Here is a 20,079-nt window from a genome sequence, read left to right as displayed (position 1 = left end):
TGTCAGATCTCCGCTCTCCCCTATGGGGGATCGGAAGAACACGGACCGTCTGTCCGTGTTCCTCCGATCCGCTCTGCAGACGGATAGAAAAATAGGATTTTCTTCCGTCCGCAGAATCGGACGAGAGCGGAGGCGGACAACATCGGGTGTCAGCGGATGTACATCTGCTGACACCCGCTATCCCATAGGGATGCATGTATGTCAGTATTTCATCCAAAAACGGATGGATGAAATACGGACATACGGTCCGCACGTGTGAAAGGGGCCTTAAGTCCAATTCACAAATGCACCAGAGAATATAAAAGCATGCTATATCTACCACCAGGCTTTTGCTGGCAGTATTGCATGCAGTATTTGTCAAAAAACTGTGTAGAGATCAAGGGGACCCCCACGCTGTTTTTTGCCAAAAAGCTGGTTGCTAAGGAGCGGGGCGGGAAGCCGGTGACCACGTCCTTAACAAGGGATGACTCATCAGCTGATACCTGAATGTAAAGAAAAAAAGCTGACAATTAAAAATGAGGAAACTAAAAAAAACAAGAGTGTGGAGTCAGTCCCCCCAGTCCATACCAGTCCCCCATGCCAAAATAGAAAAAAAAAATGACGTGCCCCCCCCCAAAATCCATATCAGACCCTTATCTAAGCATGCAGCCTGGCAGGTCAGGAAAAGTGAGGGGCCAAGCACCCTGTCCCCATGTTGATGGCAGCATGAGCCTCATCCCCACAACCCTGGGCGGTGGTTGTGGGAGGTCTGCAGTCGGGGGGCTACCTTTACCCATTCGCACGCGCTGTGTGTTTTTTTTTTTTTGTTCAGCTGTCAGCGGGGAAAACTAACAGCTGATTAGTCATCCTTTGTTAAGGACTCGGCTGCCAGCTTCCTGGCCTGCTCCTTGGCAACCAGCTCAAATTACCGCTAAATCGAACAAATACCGCATTCGGTATTTAACGCAAAATTCTTAATGAATTGAACACTTGCACAATTGTTACAGCATGCAGTATTCTATTGCATTTTATTAACCGTTATTTAACTCTTAGTGAATTTACCCCATATAGTATGTATTACTATAGTTGTGTGGTTTAAGTTGGCTATACACTGATAGTTTCTTTTTGTTCAGCCTACTTTACAGTGCGGATTGATGAATCTCCCACTGGCTGCAAAATACCCAAACAGCGGCTGCATCTGATTTGGTTACAGTCCCTTTTTGGACAAAAACTTTGCGCCTGGCTCCTTTAAATTTTTATTTGAGAGGCTATGGGTGGAAAGCAGCTGACAGTGCCACCCGCTGAGCGAAGCTAACCATACACTATGAGTTTTGGCTGGTTTCTGCTAAACCTGCTGAAAATCATACAGCGTATGAGCCAGCTTTAGCAAGCATTGTTTACATTTTGCCAGCTTTGTCAGTAGGCTCGCATACAGTAGGGACGGAAAGTATTCAGACCCCCTTAAATTGTTCACTCTTTGTTATATTGCAGCCATTTGCTAAAATCATTTAAGTTCATTTTTTTTCCTCAATGTACACACAGCACCCCATATTGACAGAAAAACACAGAATTGTTGACATTTTTGCAAATTTATTAAAAAAAGAAAAACTGAAATATCACATGGCTCTAAGTATTCAGACCCTTTGCTCAGTATTTAGTAGAAGCGCCCTTTTGATCTAATACAGCCATGAGTCTTTTTGGAGAAGATGCAACAAGTTTTTCACACCTGGATTTGGGGATCCTCTGCCATTCCTCCTTGCAGATCCTCTCCAGTTCCGTCAGGTTGGATGGTAAACGTTGGTGGACAGCCATTTTAAAGTCTCTCCAGAGATGCTCAATTGGGTTTAAGTCAGGGCTTTGGCTGGGCCATTCAAGAACAGTCACGGAGTTGTTGTGAAGCCACTCCTTCGTTATTTTAGCTGTGTGCTTAGGGTCATTGTCTTGTTGGAAGGTAAACCTTCGGCCCAGTCTGAGGTCCTGAGCACTCTGGAGAAGGTTTTCGTCCAGTATAATAATGTGCTTGGCCGCATTTATCCTTCCCTCAATTGCAACCAGTCGTCCTGTCCCTGCAGCTGAAAAACACCTCCACAGCATGATGCTGCCACCACCATGCTTCACTGTTGGGACTGTATTGGACAGGTGATGAGCAGTGCCTGGTTTTCTCCACACATACCGCTTAGAATTAAGGCCAAAAAGTTCTATCTTGGTCTCATCAGACCGGAGAATGTTATTTCTCACCATCTTGGAGTCCTTCAGGTATTTTTTAGCAAACTCCATGCAGGCTTTCATGTGTCTTGCACTGAGGAGAGGCTTCTGTCGGGCCACTCTGCCATAAAGCCCCGACTGGTGGAGGGCTGCAGTGATGGTTGATGTTCTACAACTTTCTCCCATCTCCCGACTGCATCTCTGGAGCTCAGCCACAGTGATTTTTGGGTTCTTTACCTCTCTCACCAAGGCTCTTCTCCCCTGATAGCTCAGTTTGGCTGGGCGGCCAGCTCTAGGAAGGGTTCTGGTTGTCCCAAACGTCTTCAGTTTAAGGATTATGGAGGCCACTGTGCTCTTAGGAACCTTAAGTGCAGCAGAAATTTTTTTGTATCCTTGGCCAGATCTGTGCCTTGCCACAATTCTGTCTCTGAGCTCTTCAGGCAGTTCCTTTGACCTCATGATTCTCATTTGCTCTGACATGCACTGTGAGCTGTAAGGTGTTATATATAGACAGGTGTGTGGCTTTCCTAATCAAGTCCAATCAGTATAATCAAACACAGCTGGACTCAAATGAAGGTGTAGAACCATCTCAAGGATGATCAGAAGAAATGGACAGCACCTGAGTTAAATATATGAGTGTCACAGCAAAGGGCCTGAATACTTAAGACCATGTGATATTTCAGTTTTTTTTTTTTTTTTTTTTTTTTTTTAATAAATCTGCAAAAATGTCAACAATTCTGTGTTTTTCCGTCAATATAGGGTGCTGTGTGTACATTAATGAGGAGAAAAAATGAACTTAAATGATTTTAGCAAATGGCTGCAATTGAATCCAATGAGGCTGTTCACATCTATGTGCTGCGTTTGTAAAAATGAGTAATGCCTGTTTTTTTTTTTTTTTTTTGCTTTTTCATCCACTATGATTTCCAATAGAAAAAAGAAAAGCATTGATATGCATGCACATCGCACATTAGAAACGGACACAAATGGACATGGATAGATTTGTTGCCAGTCCCTAACCAATTCAGAAGTATCGCTGCCCAACTTTGTATCACACCGGCGCTTAGTCTGCTGTGTTTGTGTTTGTACACGCCATGTTCGTCTCATAAATGACACAAATGTACACATCCATAGGTGTAGTGTTAGGATTGTACTGCCTTCTCAGTCAGTGCTGATCTCATGGAAGAATTAGAAGCTGTCATAGGCTATCTATAGTTTGCTAATTGGAGACAGAACTGTAAAGCTCTTTATTCCATGCTGCCACATCTAATGGGTAAAGGCAGGTTGCCTTCTGCTGCAGTATAATCTTTGGCCTCTTGCACACTGATACAAGAAAGGAAGCCACTGCCCCCACCTATAACTGGCCATTGCAGCAAGCACCATTGGAAGGAAACATATGTTAGTAAAAGAGCCAAGGATAAATCCAAGGAAAACTCACTCCAGGCTCACTAAGGCCCCTTTCACACTGGGGCGGTGGGGGCGTCGGCGGTAAAACAGCGCTGTTTTACCGTCGTTTTTGCGGCGGTATTCGGCCGCTAGCGGTGCAGTTTTAACCCCCGGCGGCCGAAAAATGGATAAAACCGCTCGTACAGCGCGGCTATAGCCGCGGTATAGCCGAGCTGTCCCATTGATTTCAATGGGCAGGAGCAGTTTAGGAGCGGTGAATACACCGCTCCTTCACCGCTCCAAAGAAGCGGTTGGCAGGACTTTTTTTACCGTCCTGTCAGCGCACTGCTTCAGTGTGAAAGCCCTCGGGCTTTCACACTGAACAAACAGCGGAGGCTGTTTAGTGGCGGTTTGCAGGCGGTATTTTTAGCGCAATACCGCCTGCAAACCGCCCCAGTGTGAAAGGGGCCTTACTGACCAGCCCGCGGACAACCAGATTGACCTGTCTAACAGTATGCGTTAAAAACAGGGGTTTAGTCTGCACACATTTGCAAATACATGCGTAAGCTACTGGCCCCGCCAAGGCAACCTGGTATCTGTAGTCCTATCACTAGCTTATGAGTGACTCCACAATGAAAGCACATGCATTCTGATGGATAGATGGAGGGCAGATGGACTGAAGGTAACCCACCCCTTCTTAACCACGTACGGACCGCCGCACGCAGATATATGTCCTAAATTTACAGAGGAATATCTTTGTTATGGCAGCGGCTAGCTCTTCGGCCGGCAGTCCGATAATGGTGATCTCTGTGGCGGATTCGCTGCGAGATCACTTTTATTGGCGGCGGGAGATGGGCCCTCCCCCTCCCGCCGCGCTCCGGTGCCCTCCGCCGCTTACCGAAGCCGGCGGCAGAGGCGATCGGATGTTGTACCTTGTTGGGAATGGAGACGAGTGAGGGGAAGATGGCCCCCACCCATCTCCATACCATTGCAGGGCAGAAGCGACGTCAAAACGTTGCATCCGCCCATAGCTCTTGAAGGGCATTTTAAAAAATTTTTTTTTTTAATTGCATTTTAGTGTAAATATGAGATCTGAGGTCTTTTTGACCCCAGAACTCATATTTAAGAGGTCCTGTCATGCTTTTTTTCTGTTACAAGGGATGTTTTGTAAGAGGAATAAAAGTGACAGCTTTTTTTTTTTTTTTTTTTAAAGAACAATGTAAAAATATAAAAGGTAAAGTAAATAAGAAAAAAAAATTTTTTAAACGAGCCCCTTCCCGCCAGGCTCGCGTGCAGAAGCGAACGCATACGTGAGTAGCGCCCGCATATGAAAACTGTGTTCAAACCACACGTGAGGTATTGCCGCGATCGGTAGAGCGAGAGCAATAATTTTAGTCTTAGACCTCCTCTGTAACTTAAAACATGCAACCTGTAGAATTTTTTGAACGTCTCCTATGGAGATTTTTAAGGGTAAAAATTTTTTGCCATTCCACGAGCGCGTGCAACTTTGATGCGTGACATGTTGGGTATCGGTTTACTTGGCGTAACATTATCCTTCACAATATAAAAAAAAAAATTGGGCTAACTTTACTGTTGTCTTATTTTTTTAATTCAAAAAAGTGTATTTTTTCCAAAAAAAGTGCATTTGTAAGACTGCTGCGCAAATACGGTGTGACATAAAGTATTGCATCGACCGCCATTTTATTCTCTAGGATGTTAGAAAAAAATGTATAATGTTTGGGGGTTCTAAGTGAGTTTCTAGCAAAAAAAAAAAAAACTGTTTTTAACTTGTAAACAACACATCTCAAAAAGAAGCTTGGTCCTTAAGTGGTTAAAGGGGGACACTGAACACCCAGCACATAGCACAATGGCTGCAAAGGCGTCAGTACGTTGCCTGACCAATATAACAATAATACAAAAAAGGAAGCCACTGGCCATTGCAGCAAGCCGCATTGGAAGGAAAACACGGAAAAAACTGCGCTATACCATAAATTTTGTAAGTGCATAAATTCAATTAATGCAGGGTAAAATGAAAAGAACTGAAATATAAGGAAAGTGGTCAAGATACATGAAATCGTGAGTGCACAAAATCATGAATAAATCATGTATAGCAAAGTCCATGAACTCAGAAATCCAGAGAATCTTCTATGGAGATGGGAAGAATCCCCTAGTAATTTTCATAGAAGCCAGTGTGAAAAGGTAGGAAATTAAACACCCCTCACAGTGATCCTCCACCACTTAAAATTCGTGCTTACCAGATAGCAAGCAAAACGGGCACATATGTAGACCCAAATCCGGGTGTCCAGTTAGCAATGAAGCATCCCTCTATGCAGCACAGCCGGTAGCAAGCAAACCAGGCACATATGTAGACCCAAATTCAGGTGTCCAGCTAGTAATGAAGCATCCCTCTGTGCAGCGTAGACTTGTCCTCCAGCAGTCAGCCCGCACTGCTCACCCTTCTGGCAGAACGTCTGGAACTGCAACCAATCCAGGTCAATTTGGTTGTCCGCTGGCTGGTCGATAAGCGAGCTTGGAGTTTTCCTTGGATTTATCCTTGGCTTTTTTTCTAACCCTTGCACACCGAGCAGTATTAAATGCTGCTTTTACAGGTGTTTGGCATTTATCTTTCAGCCTGTAAATGCCACTGTATGTTAACCTTTGTGTCCATTAACACATAGGTGTTTACAAGAGTTTTAGAAGAGAAGCGTTTACTAGCTGAAAAGAAAAACCCATCACCAGCGCGTTCAGGAGAGGACCATTAATACATTCTAATCGGCAGAATAAATTAATATTCTAGCCAATAAAATAAGCCAAACGAACGATCATAAACGGCCGACTTTCCGTATGTGTGTACTGGACTTGAAAGAGAATTATGGCTTTAAAAACAAAAAACATTTATGCTCGGGTGGATCTTTCCCCCGCCAGCACTGTAGTGAGAACTGAGCAATCAAAGACAGCTGATCACTTGGTTCTCCCCCTCTGCTCTGAGCGGAGAGAGGTGACTGTTAGTCAGCAGCTCTCTGCTCTCCTCTCCAGCGCTCATTGGAGTGCTGGGCTATGGAAGGGGCTGGCTAAGGCTCTAGATGGATCGCTGTGGCGCTGAGCCAGGTGGTGATCCAAGCTTCTGAGTGGATCCCGATCATATGGTTGGGATCTTTCCAGAACCAGGACCGGCTCTGTGACGTCAGCTGACAGTGGGCCTCAGGCCGCTGTTGGCTGAAAACGGATCGCAGAATTAAGAGAAGTATAGCTAAAATAGCTTTGGCTATACTTCTCCTTTAAGAGTCTATAAATTACATTCATATCTTGAGTACTGTACAGTGATCTACCTTGTGTAAACTCAGCAGGCGATGTACATTGAGAGCATTGGTCAACATTAGACACACAGCTCAGTATTGTGTAAGATGATGGGTGTAGATCTATACTGTGTAGCAGAACAGATCTATGGCCAACATACCAGTTCTTCATGAGAGAAGGACAAATACATTATAAATGTATATACCCGATGAGGTGCCTAGATTGATTTTCCTTAAGTATCAAGAAAGTCAGAATTAGATTGACTGATGTTTTCATTCCTTTTTTTTTTTTTTTTTTTTTTTTTACTCCAGTATGTGTATCAGCCTTCTAATGATCAGTATTGACCATATTTATGAAGTGCCATGCTGAATACAGCTGTGAAGTTCTGGGGCTTTTCTGATAGATGGCTGCGTATTTCAGCTTTCCTTACAAATTTTGCATTTTAACACTTTTTGTATCAGCTTGACGCCTAGCATACTTAGCTTGTACTTGCTGCCTCATTACTCTGCTCATTTTCACCAGAAGTAAATGTGCGAATTTCTGTGCTGCTGTGCACTTTACAGTTGATGAATATATATTTTTTTAAATCATTCCATTTCAAATTTTTTAATAGATAACTTTTACATAGTTACATAGTTACATAGTTAGTCAGGTTGAAAAAAGACACAAGTCCATCCAGTCCAACCATAAAAAAAAAAAAAAAAAACAAAAAAAAAAAAAAAAAACGTACAATCCAATATACCCAATACTATACCCACAGTTGATCCAGAGGAAGGCAAAAAACCCCAGCAGAGCATGCTCCAATTTGCTACAGCAGGGGAAAAAATTCCTTCCTGATTCCAGAGAGGCAATCGGATTTTCCCTGGATCAACTTTGCCTATAATTGTCAGTACCCAGTTATATTATGTACATTTAGGAAAGTATCCAGGCCTTTCTTAAAGCAATCTACTGAGCTGGCCAGAACCACCTCTGGAGGGAGTCTATTCCACATTTTCACAGCTCTTACTGTGAAGAAACCTTTCCGTATTTGGAGATGAAATCTCTTTTCCTCCAGTCGTAAAGAGTGCCCCCTTGTCCTCTGTGTTGACCGTAAAGTGAATAACTTAACACCAAGTTCACTATATGGACCCCTTATATATTTAAACATGTTGATCATATCCCCCCTTATTTTCCTCTTCTCAAGAGTGAACAAATTCAGTTCCTCTAATCTTTCCTCATAGCTGAGCTCCCCCATGCCTCTTATCAGTTTGGTTGCCCTTCTCTGCACTTTCTCCAGTTCCCCGATATCCTTTTTGAGAACTGGTGTCCAAAACTGAACTGCATATTCCAGATGAGGTCTTACTAATGATTTGAACAGGGGCAAAATGATATCTCTCTCTCTGGAGTCCATACCTCTCTTAATACAAGAAAGAACTTTGCTCGCTTTGGAAACCGCAGCTTGGCATTGCATGCTATTATTGAGCTTATGATCTACCAAAACCCCCAGATCCTTCTCCACTACAGATTCCCCCAGTTGTACTCCCCCTAGCATGTATGATGCATGCATATTCTTAGCCCCCAAGTGCATAACTTTACATTTCTCAACATTAAACCTCATCTGCCACATAGTCGCCCAATTAGACAGTGCATTGAGGTCGGCTTGTAAATTGGAGACATCCTGTAAGGACGTTATTCCACTGCATAGCTTAGTGTCATCTGCAAAGACAGAAATGTTACTTTTGATCCCAGACCCAATATCATTTATAAAGATATTAAAGAGTAAGGGTCCCAGCACTGAACCTTGGGGTACACCACTGATAACCTTAGACCATTCAGAGTAAGAATCATTAACCACTACTCTCTGAATTCTGTCTTTTAGCCAGTTTTCTATCCATTTACAAACTGATATTTCCAAGCCTGTAGACTTTAACTTACACATGAGCCGTGTGTGCGGAACTGTATCAAACGCTTTTGCAAAATCCAAATAAACCACGTCCACCGCCACCCCTCTGTCCAAGGTCTTACTTACCTCTTCATAAAAAGAAATCAGGTTTGTCTGACAACTTCTGTCTTTCATGAACCCATGCTGTCTGTTGCTTAAAATGTTTTTTTCCAGCAAGAACTTGTCTATGTGGTCTTTTATTAAACGCTCCAGTATCTTCCCGACTATAGAAGTTAAACTAACAGGTCTATAGTTACTTGGTAAAGACTTTGATCCCTTTTTAAATATAGGCACCAAGTTCGCCCTGCGCCAATCCAGTGGCACTGTTCCCGTCATTAATGAGTCCCTAAAAATTAGATACAATGGCTTTGAAATTACAGAGCTCAATTCTTTTAGGATCCGTGGGTGGATGCCATCAGGTCCAGGTGCTTTATCCACCTTTATTCTGTCTAAATAATTCTGGACCATATCCCTTTTGAGCCATTGTGGATCATTGGGGGCTGTGTCAATACCACCCCCATTATGGACATGAACTTCCCCATGCTCTTTTGTATACACAGAGCTGAAGAAAGTATTTAATAAATTAGCCTTCTCCTTGTCCCCAGTCACCCACTCTAGATTATTTTGTAAAGGGCCTACATGCTCAGACCTGACCTTTTTACTATTAATATATTTGAAGAATTTTTTGGGGTTTGTCCTACTATTTTTTGCGATCTGTCGTTCATTTTGAATTTTTGCACCCTTGATTTCCTTTTTACATATTCTGTTAAATTCTTTGTAGCATTTAAATGACACTAGTGTTCCTTCATTTTTATATTTTTTAAAAGCTCTTTTCTTATTGTTTATAGCTTTTCTAACTTTGACCGTGAGCCACATAGGTTTTCTTTTTAGGGCCAGTTCACACCACATGCAGTCCAGTGCGTTTTTTCCTGAATTAAAAACTGTACTGGAACGCTGTAAAACACATTAAAAACGCACCGGAACACACACATGTCCTTATTTAAGGATAAGAAAACAGAGGGGGAAAAATGCACTGGAATGCACCAAATACACGTCTGTAGAAAAGCATCTGGAACGCATCTAGACTGCGATTCTATGCTGTGATTTGGCCCTTACAGATGAATTGCAGTTTTAGCCAGTTGCATGTTTGTTTTACACATATAGGTTCCTTATGGTATGTTTGCTGCAGATCTGCATGAGGGTGTGCACCCTGGCTGCGATTTATATTCCTGCATCCAGGGCTGATCAATTGCCTTATGATCGCAGCATAAGTGATTACATGTGAGTGGGCGTGTTTTAGCTGTGAGGGAGTCAGCAGCTTTCCATTGCATTCAGTGGGGCTGCCTTTCGCAGCCAATCGTGGAAAACCCCCACTGGGGTTCTCCCATATAATTGCAGCCAAGGTGCATTTGTAAGTGTGCATGCACCCTTAGCAAAGGCCTATATTCACTTTGCCCTGTACCATGTTGAACTGACTACTGTGCCAGCTCGTTCTACATCCTTTTTAACATTACTACTAATCAGGGTGGATTTGATTTAAATCAAGTTGATTTTAAATCGCAACTTTTAACCACTTCCCTACCCAGCCATAGTAATATGACGTCCACAGATGGGATCTCCCATCCTGGGTGGACGTCGTTTGACGGCCTGGGATTCCCGGCCATCTAGGGGGCGCGCGCCCGCCGCGTTGCTCGGGACCCGGTGCGTGATGCCCGCGGCCGTGATGTCCGCTGGGCACCCGCGATTGCCCGTTAACCGGGCCGGACCTGTTAGTTGTGAGGAGAGCGATCTGTTTTCCCAGTACAGCGGAACACTGATCGGTCTCCTCCCCTTGTACGTCCCTGCCCCCTACAGTTAGAAACACTCCCTTAGGAAACATATTTAACCCCTTGTGTCCCCCTAGTGGTTAACCCCTTCACTGCCTGTCACATTTACACAGTAATCAATGCAATTTTATAGCATTGATCGCTGTATAAATGTTGAATGGTCCCAAAAATGTGTCAAAAGTGTCCGATGTGTCCGCCATAATGTCGCAGTCACGAAAAAAAATCGCGATCGCCGCTATTACTAGTAAAAAAAAAAAAAAAATTTTTTTAAAAATTGCCATCAATCTATACCGTATTTTGTAGACGCTATAACTTTTGCGCAAACCAATCAATATACGCTTATTGCAATTTTTTTTTTTTTTACCAAAAATATGTAGAAGAATACGTATCGGCCGAAACTGAGGAAAAATTTTTTTTTTTTTTTTTTTAAATGGGATATTTATTATAGCAAAAAGTAAAAAATATTGTGTTTTTTTTTCAAAATTGTCGCTCTTCTTTTGTTTATAGCGCAAAAAATAAAAACCGCAGAGGTGATCAAATACCACCAAAAGAAAGCTCTATTTGTGGGGAAAAAAAGGACGTCAATTTTTTTTGGGTACAACGTCGCATGACTGCGCAATTTTAGTTTAAATTGCGACAGCGCTGAAAACTAAAAATTGGCCTGGGAAGGAAGGGGGTGAAAATGCCCTGTATTGAACCGGTTAAAGAGCAACTGTCATCTCTATCCTGCAGCAGCTCCCCCCTCCGACCCGCTGTTGACTCACCAACCGTCCCATTCAATGGGACAGCTGGTGATGTGGCAGTGACACAACAAGGTGAGGAACGTGGCAGCAGCAGGTGCGTTGATGCCCCCTAACAGGCGCTTCTATGATGGATCTGAAATGACAGGTGCTCTTTGAGCCTGGGTTCACACCTATGCCAATTAGATGCGGCTTACACCGCATCTAATTCGCAGGACATTTTAAAATACATTCATATGAATGTATCTGGTTCACATATGTGCGTTGCATTCGCACTGCGCATTGCACAAAAAACGTGTGCGTTTTTTGGGCATTGCGGTGCGAACTACAAGCCTATTATCTCCTATGGGAACGCATCTGATTCGCAGATGCATTGCGTTCTGAACATGGATTTTCTCTTTCTCCTCACTACACCTCCCCCTCTCCCCCCCCCCCCTCCCTCCCCCTCTCCCTGCTCTCTAATCCTGAGCAAAAACGCAATGAATCCGTTGAACAGGAGATTTTTATCTCCCCAGTGAAACCTGAGCTTCAATTCGCACCGCACATGTGTGAAACCGGGCTAAATGTAAGGACTTATTCTTGCTAGTATTTAGAATCTTTAAAATTTGCAAACAAAATGAAGGTTTCCTCGTTATAATAATAATAAGCTTTCAGGTTAGTAAAACAGCAATATCAGAAGCGATTCAGTCATACAGTTTGTAGTGCACATAGTTTAGTAAAACAGTGGGATAAAGCAATATTCCTGAACTTTGTTTTATCTCATGGTTACTGTGAAATTGTGTGATTGCATCAATGAAGTCACCCCCATCAAATCATTCTCTGCAGCTATTAACTTTTGTACCACTACCCCCTCCATTTAGAATGTAAGCTCTATGAGCAGGGCCCTCCTGTACCTTTTTGTATTGAACTGTACTGTAATTGTGTTGTCCCCCCTATACATTGTAAAGCACTGCGTAAACTGCTGGCGCTATATAAATCGCGTATAATAATAATAATAATAATAATAATGAAGTGCATGTTATCTCAGCTTGCAGAGCTTGGATTCATTGGATTCATTGAGTGAGTTTACCAAAATGCAAATATTGCAGAATATACAGCTACATAACTAAGCTCCATTTCACGCTGAATAAACTAAATTGTTAATGTATCTTATATAGAAAACTATCTTTTTAGATAGATTTTTACTCCAAAAGCATTTTTTAAAAGAAATTTTAATAAAAATCAAAAAAATCGTATTTAAATCAATTGATCAAATAATCATTGATTTTTATCCACCCTGCTACTAATTATCAACAATGGGCTTGATTGCAACACAGCATGAGCATTGATCCAGTCAGAACCATCCTTGGGCAGGCCAATCGATCGACTTTAGTACAACCAGACTGTCGGGTTTATTTTCTGCAATCGCTGCCGACACAGATCATTGTATTCTGACGGTTGAGAAACCTGACTGACTGTGTTGATGGGGGAATCAAGCAATTTTCTTTCCATCAACCTGTGGTTGGACTGTGGACTAGTTGTCGACTAAAACGACTAAAACATTTTTGTCGACTAAATGAATATTATTTTAGTCAACTAAAATACGACTTAAACTAAAACAACTGAAATGACTAAAATACGACTAAAACTAAAATGGCATTTTGGTCAAAAGACTTATGCCCTGTACACACGGTCGGACATTGATCGGACATTCCGACAACAAACTCCATGGATTTTTTCTGACGGATGTTGGCTCAAACTTGTCTTGCATACACACGGTCACACAAAGTTGTCGGAAAATCCGATCGTTCTAAACACAGTGATGTAAAACACGTACGTCGGGACTATAGACGGGGCAGTAGCCAATAGCTTTCGCCTCTTAATTTATTCTGAGCATGCGTGGCACTTTGTGCGTCGGATTTGTGTACACACGATTGGAATTTCCAACAACGGATTTTGTTGTTGGAAAATTTTATAGCAAGCTCTCAAACTTTGTGTGTCGGAAAATCCGATGGAAAATGTGTGATGGAGCCCACACATGGTCGGAATTTCCGACAACAAGGTCCTATCACACATTTTCCGTCAGAAAATCCGACCGTGTGTACAGGGCATAAGACTAAAACTAAACTGAAATTTGACTTCAAAATTAACACTGATCTGTAGTGCATGTTCATACCTCAATGTAATAATAAATAACATATTAGATTTTTCACTCCAGCAGTATATAATGAGTTTGCAAATTGTAGAGAATTGTTAACTAATGCATTACAATTGAATTATACCCATTAGGTTTTAGATGACTAAAATGGGTTTTAGTCGACTAAAATAAACTGGAGATTTTAGTCGACTAAAATGTACTGGAGATTTAGTCGACTAAATAGGACTAAAACTAAAACAATTGCAGAAGACTAAAATGGGACTAAAACTAAAATGCCATTTTAGTCCTAAGACTAAAACTAAATTGAAATTTGCTGCCAAAATTAACTCTGCTGTATACGATGTGGGAGCTGCTGGCTCAGGCTCTCAGCGCACTGAAACTTGCCAGTCAGGCATCTGGCAGCGCACCCCGACATTATTGTCAGGATCCCTGCACAGCCTGGACCAGACTGTGACGTCAGATGACAGTGGACTTTAGCCCACTGTTGGCTGAATCTGGATCACAGGAGTATAGAAATAAATGCACTCCTGTGACCCACAGGAGAAGTATGGACAAGGGGGTTTTGGCCTTACTTCTTTAATACCTTAAGAATGCAGGTCACATTCTGCAGGGTGGACCCAATGAAGGCAGCAAATGCTTGCTGTAGGTTGGATCTCCCAGCCCTTTTGTTCTGTACTATATCCACTCTTCTGTTATTGCTTGGATAACCTTATCTCCAGAAATGTGTTTTTTTTTTCACTATGTTTGAAAACCTCTTTTATGATTTTTGTCAATAAAAACAATGAATCAAGCAAGAATATGGAGCGCATGACTTTCCTGTTCTTAGTTCTGGTCTACTCTTTGAGTACAACTACAAATAAAGGATAATTTCTCTTTTGGGAACATTGTTACACGCTCCACCCATTTTTAGGGTGTAACATGTAACGTGTTCCCAATGCTGCAGCCACTATGAACAGCAGTACAGGGAGAAGATCCCCATACTAGCTGTCACTTTTTGAAATCGGTGCAGCTGTGCAAGGCTCGGCCCACATGGCTGTATCCAGGAGCAAAAAATAACAAAGCTGCCTTGGGGCCCCCCCCCGTTTAGCTGATGAGGCCTGAGCCCAGAACAACAGGACCAGTTGTACTGCCTTATCAGCAACCCTGGCTGTATCATTCATTCACACAGTTCTGTGTGCGAATTAACTGCAAGCCCCGACATTGTAAGTGGCTGCCCGTACGGGCACACAGATACACTGACAGATCTGGAGGAGAGCTGCATGGTGCCAGCGATCTGCTGGTGCAATGCTTTACAGGCTCTAAAAAATATAACTAAAAAATAAATGCACTTTTTTTTTTACCTGCAAAAAATGTGCATTTTATTTTTATTTTTTCTAAAAAGAGAACTTCTCCTTTTAACATGAATGTAAGCAATGCAGTGTTTACTGGACTAGACCTGCAACAGCAGCCAGAGATATAATTGTCTTATGCAAGAGGTTCTTTTTGCAAAATGAATTGTCGCACCTAGCTATAATAAACAGATAATTGCGTTTTAATGCTAGAGAGCCTTTTCAAGGTAATAAGTGCTAAGATCAAAACAAGTGTTGCTATTGATGACCTATAGAAAATGCTATTTGGTGTGCTGTCATTTTGTTTCTCTGGTTTCAGTCACTGACCTGGGCAAGTATTCCGTAGTGAAATGAAAACTCTTCAACTGCATGCTTGTTTTCTGGATTAGAGATACAGAAAGCTTTAACCCCTTCAGATCCGCGCTATAGCTGAATGACAGCTACAGTGCGGATCTGCTTTGCCGGGAGGCCATCAATAGATATACTCCCCTTTGCACGTTCGCACGCCCCACTGAAGGGCACGTGCTGTGATCACCCGAGTCAATGAGACTCGGGTGATCACAGATCGGAGTAAGGGGTCAATCCCGACCCCTTACCACGTGATCAGCCGTCAGCCAATGACAGCTGATCACGTGATGTAAACAGAAGATCGGTAATCGTTTTTTTGTTGTTTTCTTCTCGCACTGACAGCGTGAGGAGAAAATCAAGCCGATCACCGGCTTCTGTTGAAGGGACATCGGTCCCGAAGAGGAAGAGGTGAAGCCGCCTCATATGTGCCCACCAGTACCGCCTGCCAGTGCCAGCAATCGGTGCCACCTATCAATGCCCACCAGTGGTGCTAATCAGTGCCCCATCAGTGCCCACCAATGCCGCCTCATCGGTGCCCACCAGTGATGCCTATCTGTGTAGCCTCATCAGCGTACATCAATGAAGGAGAAAAATTACCTTTTTGCTAAATTTATTAACAAAATTATAAAACAGTTATGTATTTATTTATTTTTTTAATTTCTGTCTTTTAATTTTTTTAACAAAAAATAAAAAACCCAGAGTTGATCAAATACCACCAAAAGAAAGCTCTATTTGTGGGAAAAAATTATAAAAATGTCATTTGGGTACAGTGTTGTATGACTGTGCAATTGTCATTCAAAGATTGACAGCGCTGAAAGCTGAAAATTGGTCTGGGCAGGAGGGGGGTTTAGGTGCCCTGTAAGCAAGTGGTTAAATCAAGATAATCATGACAGCAGGACAACTTGCACTTCTAAAGGGGAGCCAGCGATGACAACATTGTATACTTTGCTGATAGGGTAGTGTATGCTTGGGACAGACTTCCAGCGGTGGTAGTGGGTCAGTAGGCAGTGAATTGAAACTTGTGGGATAAACTTAGGTCATACTTGATGGTTTATACTCAAAATATATTCTATAGACAAGTTAATAAATAAAAAAAATAAAAACTGAAGACTCAATGGACCACTTTTTTTTTTTTTTTTTTTTTTGTTTTTTTTTCTACTGTTACTCATCTATGTTTCTACATATTTATATGTACTTTTATGCAGATGGCTGCTCTATCGCCTGGCAACGAGCTGGTGTGAGAGAAAACTTGGGGCTGAGTTAAGAATCGGGAGTCTGGGGTTCCTAAGGCTTAAGAACATCAGTCTGAAGTTTGGAAAGCAACAGCAACAAACCTTGGTGAGCATGTAATGAGCTTCCTGTGAAGTGAGCTGGACGGGAACTGTTTTTTTTCCAATGTTCCTTTTGTCCCTGGGGTAATAGAACTTTCTGTAAATAAAATCGCTTCTGAACATGTCTTTAATGTTTTCCTGTTTCCTGATATCTTGACATAGCAGGGGGGTTTAATGGAACAGGCCACATATTTCTTTCATTCCCTAAACAGAATATGTAAAAAAAAGAAAGAAAAGCTGGTTAGGTGGCCAATTTTCAGAAATTCAGCTACTGCAACTTTCCTATTCTAGCCATATATGACAGATACTGAAAAGAGCTAGTTTCATACTGCCCAACCTGCCCAGGGGCTGGCAGATTATTCACATCCTGAGCAACCCTATCTTGCATGCAGTCCATTGCATGTTCTGTAGGAGGCTGGAGAACAATGGCCCTCTTGAAATGTAGTCCAATGCTTGTGCCAGACATGACTGTGATTCTGTATGTCACCCACACAACCACCATATATGCCTTCAAACCTCTTATCTCCTAATTTGTGGTGTTCAAATTTGGATCCTATAATTTTTTGACTGCTTGTGGACTTGCTAAATTACAAAGCAAGATTGGGACTCTCAGGGTATGTATGCTCTGCCTGCTCTGGGCTATACCAAACCGTATAAAACCTAGAGGAACTCCAGGAAACTTTTTCCCAATGCAGTACAAGCCCGCACTGCATGGTTTAACTGCTTGTTTTTGTCTAGCGGTCAGGAGAGCAGAGATATACTTGTCTAATCCGCAGATCCTCCTAGCGCAAGACCGGCCCCTTCCGACCCTAGCAGTCTTGTGCATGGACTGTTCCTGATGTCATCACACGTTGACCAGCTTTGGACGTGAGGACGGCAGGAACAGTCCACCGCTGGACGTGGGGGATTGCTGTTTTCTGGAGGATCGAAAGCTATACTTGATCCATTCTGTGCAGCCCTGGACAAAACAAGCAGTTAAAGAGGAATAAACCCTGTCCGTTTTTCCTTTTTTTTTTTTTTTTTTTTAATATAATCCTGCAATGTATTGGTAAGCCATACACATTTAAATATGTTTTAAAATACCTTATTTCACTGTTTTAAAATGTTGTTTCTTCCGGATATTGGCCACGCCATCTTTACTACTGATCGATGAAATTTTTGTTGACATCATTTTCGCCCTTACGTTGTTTTCCTTTCCAAGACTAAACCAAGCCTCTATCTCAGTTTCCATTACCACGGCAACCGTGCTAAGCCATCAATGACATTAATCCCTCTCTGTGCTGCTCTGGTTCATTCCCCCTGTGTGACGTCTTATACAGTCACAAGGGGAGAACCAGGAAGGTGAGGATGAGATCGCAGCATCGCGAGCTGAAGTTATAGTAGAGGGTTTACAAACACTTTAATCCATGCAGTGCATGGGTTACCTATAGAAGAATGACGGCCGGGTGGTGGTTTCATTATCCTGGCTGGGTGTCACATGACGTTCAGCAGGATAAGCCGCTCAATGATTGTTAGCGTGGTGTGTTGCTGTGACACACCGCATTTCCGATCTCAGTAAAGAGCCTATCAGTGCAGCCTATCAGAGCTACATATTAGTGCCTCATCATCAGTGCTGGCTCATCAGTGCCCGTCGGTGAAGGAGAAAACTTGCTTATTTACAAAATTTTATAAGGGAAACAAAGAAAATCCTTTTTTTTTTTCACAATTTTCAGTCTTTTTTTGTTTGTTTAGCAAAAATTTAAAAAAACCCAGTGGTGATCAAATACCACTGAAAGAAAGCTCTATTTGTGGGGAAAAAATGATAAAAATCTCATATGGGTACAGTGTTGCATGACCGCGCAATTGTCATTCAAAATGCAACAGCGCTGAAAGGTGAAAATTGGCCTGGGCCTGAGAAGGGGGTGAAAGTACCCAGTATTGAAGTGGTTAAATGTTCTCTGCATATAGGCTTATTCTTAGAGTAGTTGTTACAGAGGGCCTGGGGTTGAGTTCTGGAAGTGCACTTAAAAGAAATCTGTTAGAGGGATAGTATTAAACAGCCAACAGGATCAGTCATCCTAAACTGTTAGTGCATACGGATTAGCAGGTTCGGACATTGTTGTTGGGAAGGGGGTGCTTATACTTAAGTTTTGATCAACCATCAGAAAGTCACTTTTTGCTTAGTCACTTCAGAAATGCTCTGGATGGCGCTGATGGGATGATTGTCAAGCTAAGCAACAGCTTTTGTTGTTGGCTGTCTGAACCACCTGGTTTTATCCCCCCTGCCCCACGGTTAGTTTTAACGATCATTGGGAGTCAGAAGTATTTCCCCCACTTATTTTTTTTTTTGTGTGTGGTTAATTTGTTAGAGGAATATGATCTATGTAAACCATAAGGCTGGTCGAAAGGATTGACATTGATTAATTAAAGATTGCCATGTTTATGGCTAGCATAAGTAGTGTGTTTCTTTTTTTGTTTGTTTTTTTTTTTAATGAAAGGATTTGTATGATATTGCTGCTGTTCTGTTGTATGGATATTTCAGGCTTGCTTAGCTGACATTTTCTATAAAAGGCCAGAAATCTTAATTTTTTTTGTTCCTTTCCAGTTACGCTGAAACGCCACTGTAATGTTATATATAATTTTTTTTTTTTTGTTCCATAAAGGAAATTGATAGCATCTGGATGTCTAGCAAACTACTGAATCATGAGTTACAGTAAGTACTTCACTTTTCTTATTATAATTCATGTGTGTCTTATCTGACCAAATGCGCTCATTTTAGCTTTTGTTTGTGTTGCATGTACTGTATGATGCTGATTTTTGTTGGAATGCAATTCATGCATTGTAGTCATTGTGTGTGTCCTTATTCTTTTTTTAGTCATTATTTTGCCCTGTGTTTCGGAGAGGTGCGTATTCGAACAGACCTTCAAGGATTATCGCTGCCTCCCCAAAGGACACCCAGGGCTCCTTCAGAAGCTGGCCCAGGTAGAAGTGGGGACAACACATCAATTAGTCCATCAGTGTTAAAAGTCTTAACACAAGTAAGTTTGGGACTGGTAGATGTCTCCAAGAATGTTTAAATGTAGTTTTATTTCTCTTTTGTCCCACAAAAAAGTAACATTTGCCTTTGTATTCAAAGATTTTTATTATTTTTTTTAACATTGTGCTTTCATTGCTTAAAAGTTCTCATCATTACTCTTTTACGCACCCTACTCTCTCCCCAGTCCTCTCCTGATAGTGACATGTGACTCTCAAACTGGGTAAATCTTATGCAAAGTCTGTACAGTTTGCTCCCCCATAACCTATACTATTCCTACCTCTGATTCATCAGCCCCGGCTTGTGTACTGGCTTCCACAGGTCCTGCTATATATGTAAGCCTACATTTTGTTACCATATTTACATTTTTAGTACCCAACACAATTCCAAATGTTGGGATACCCTTAGAACCTAATGCTGTCTTTGTGCCTGAGTTGGAATTGACTACAAAGACTTTATCGCTCGAAGGTCTGAGAGATGTCCGACACTAAAGGATAGTTGAACTATTTGGCATCTGTCTATTTCTGAAATTTGAGTTTTAGATGAATTCGTGATTATCGTGCATATAGAT

The 20,079-nt window shown here is 42.0% G+C and overlaps 1 protein-coding gene across 3 annotated transcripts in view; it reads left to right on the top strand.

Annotated features, from left to right (window-relative positions):
- The window catches only part of BLTP2 (bridge-like lipid transfer protein family member 2), a 187,460-nt gene that overhangs the window by 11,983 nt on the left and 155,398 nt on the right, over positions 1–20,079 (top strand). For all 3 annotated transcript variants that reach the window (XM_073616776.1, XM_073616775.1, XM_073616774.1), the window contains exons 2-4: positions 16,370–16,502; positions 19,138–19,187; positions 19,350–19,512. In XM_073616776.1, coding sequence (XP_073472877.1) covers positions 16,370–16,502; positions 19,138–19,187; positions 19,350–19,512 — 346 coding nt within the window. The remainder of the gene's footprint in view (positions 1–16,369; positions 16,503–19,137; positions 19,188–19,349; positions 19,513–20,079) is intronic.

The sequence above is a fragment of the Aquarana catesbeiana genome, linkage group LG02 (genome assembly GCF_042186555.1).
Source record: "Aquarana catesbeiana isolate 2022-GZ linkage group LG02, ASM4218655v1, whole genome shotgun sequence".
Classification (NCBI taxonomy): domain Eukaryota; kingdom Metazoa; phylum Chordata; class Amphibia; order Anura; family Ranidae; genus Aquarana; species Aquarana catesbeiana.
Note: the sequence above shows the minus strand (reverse complement) of the source record. Positions and strands in the feature narration are given on the sequence as shown.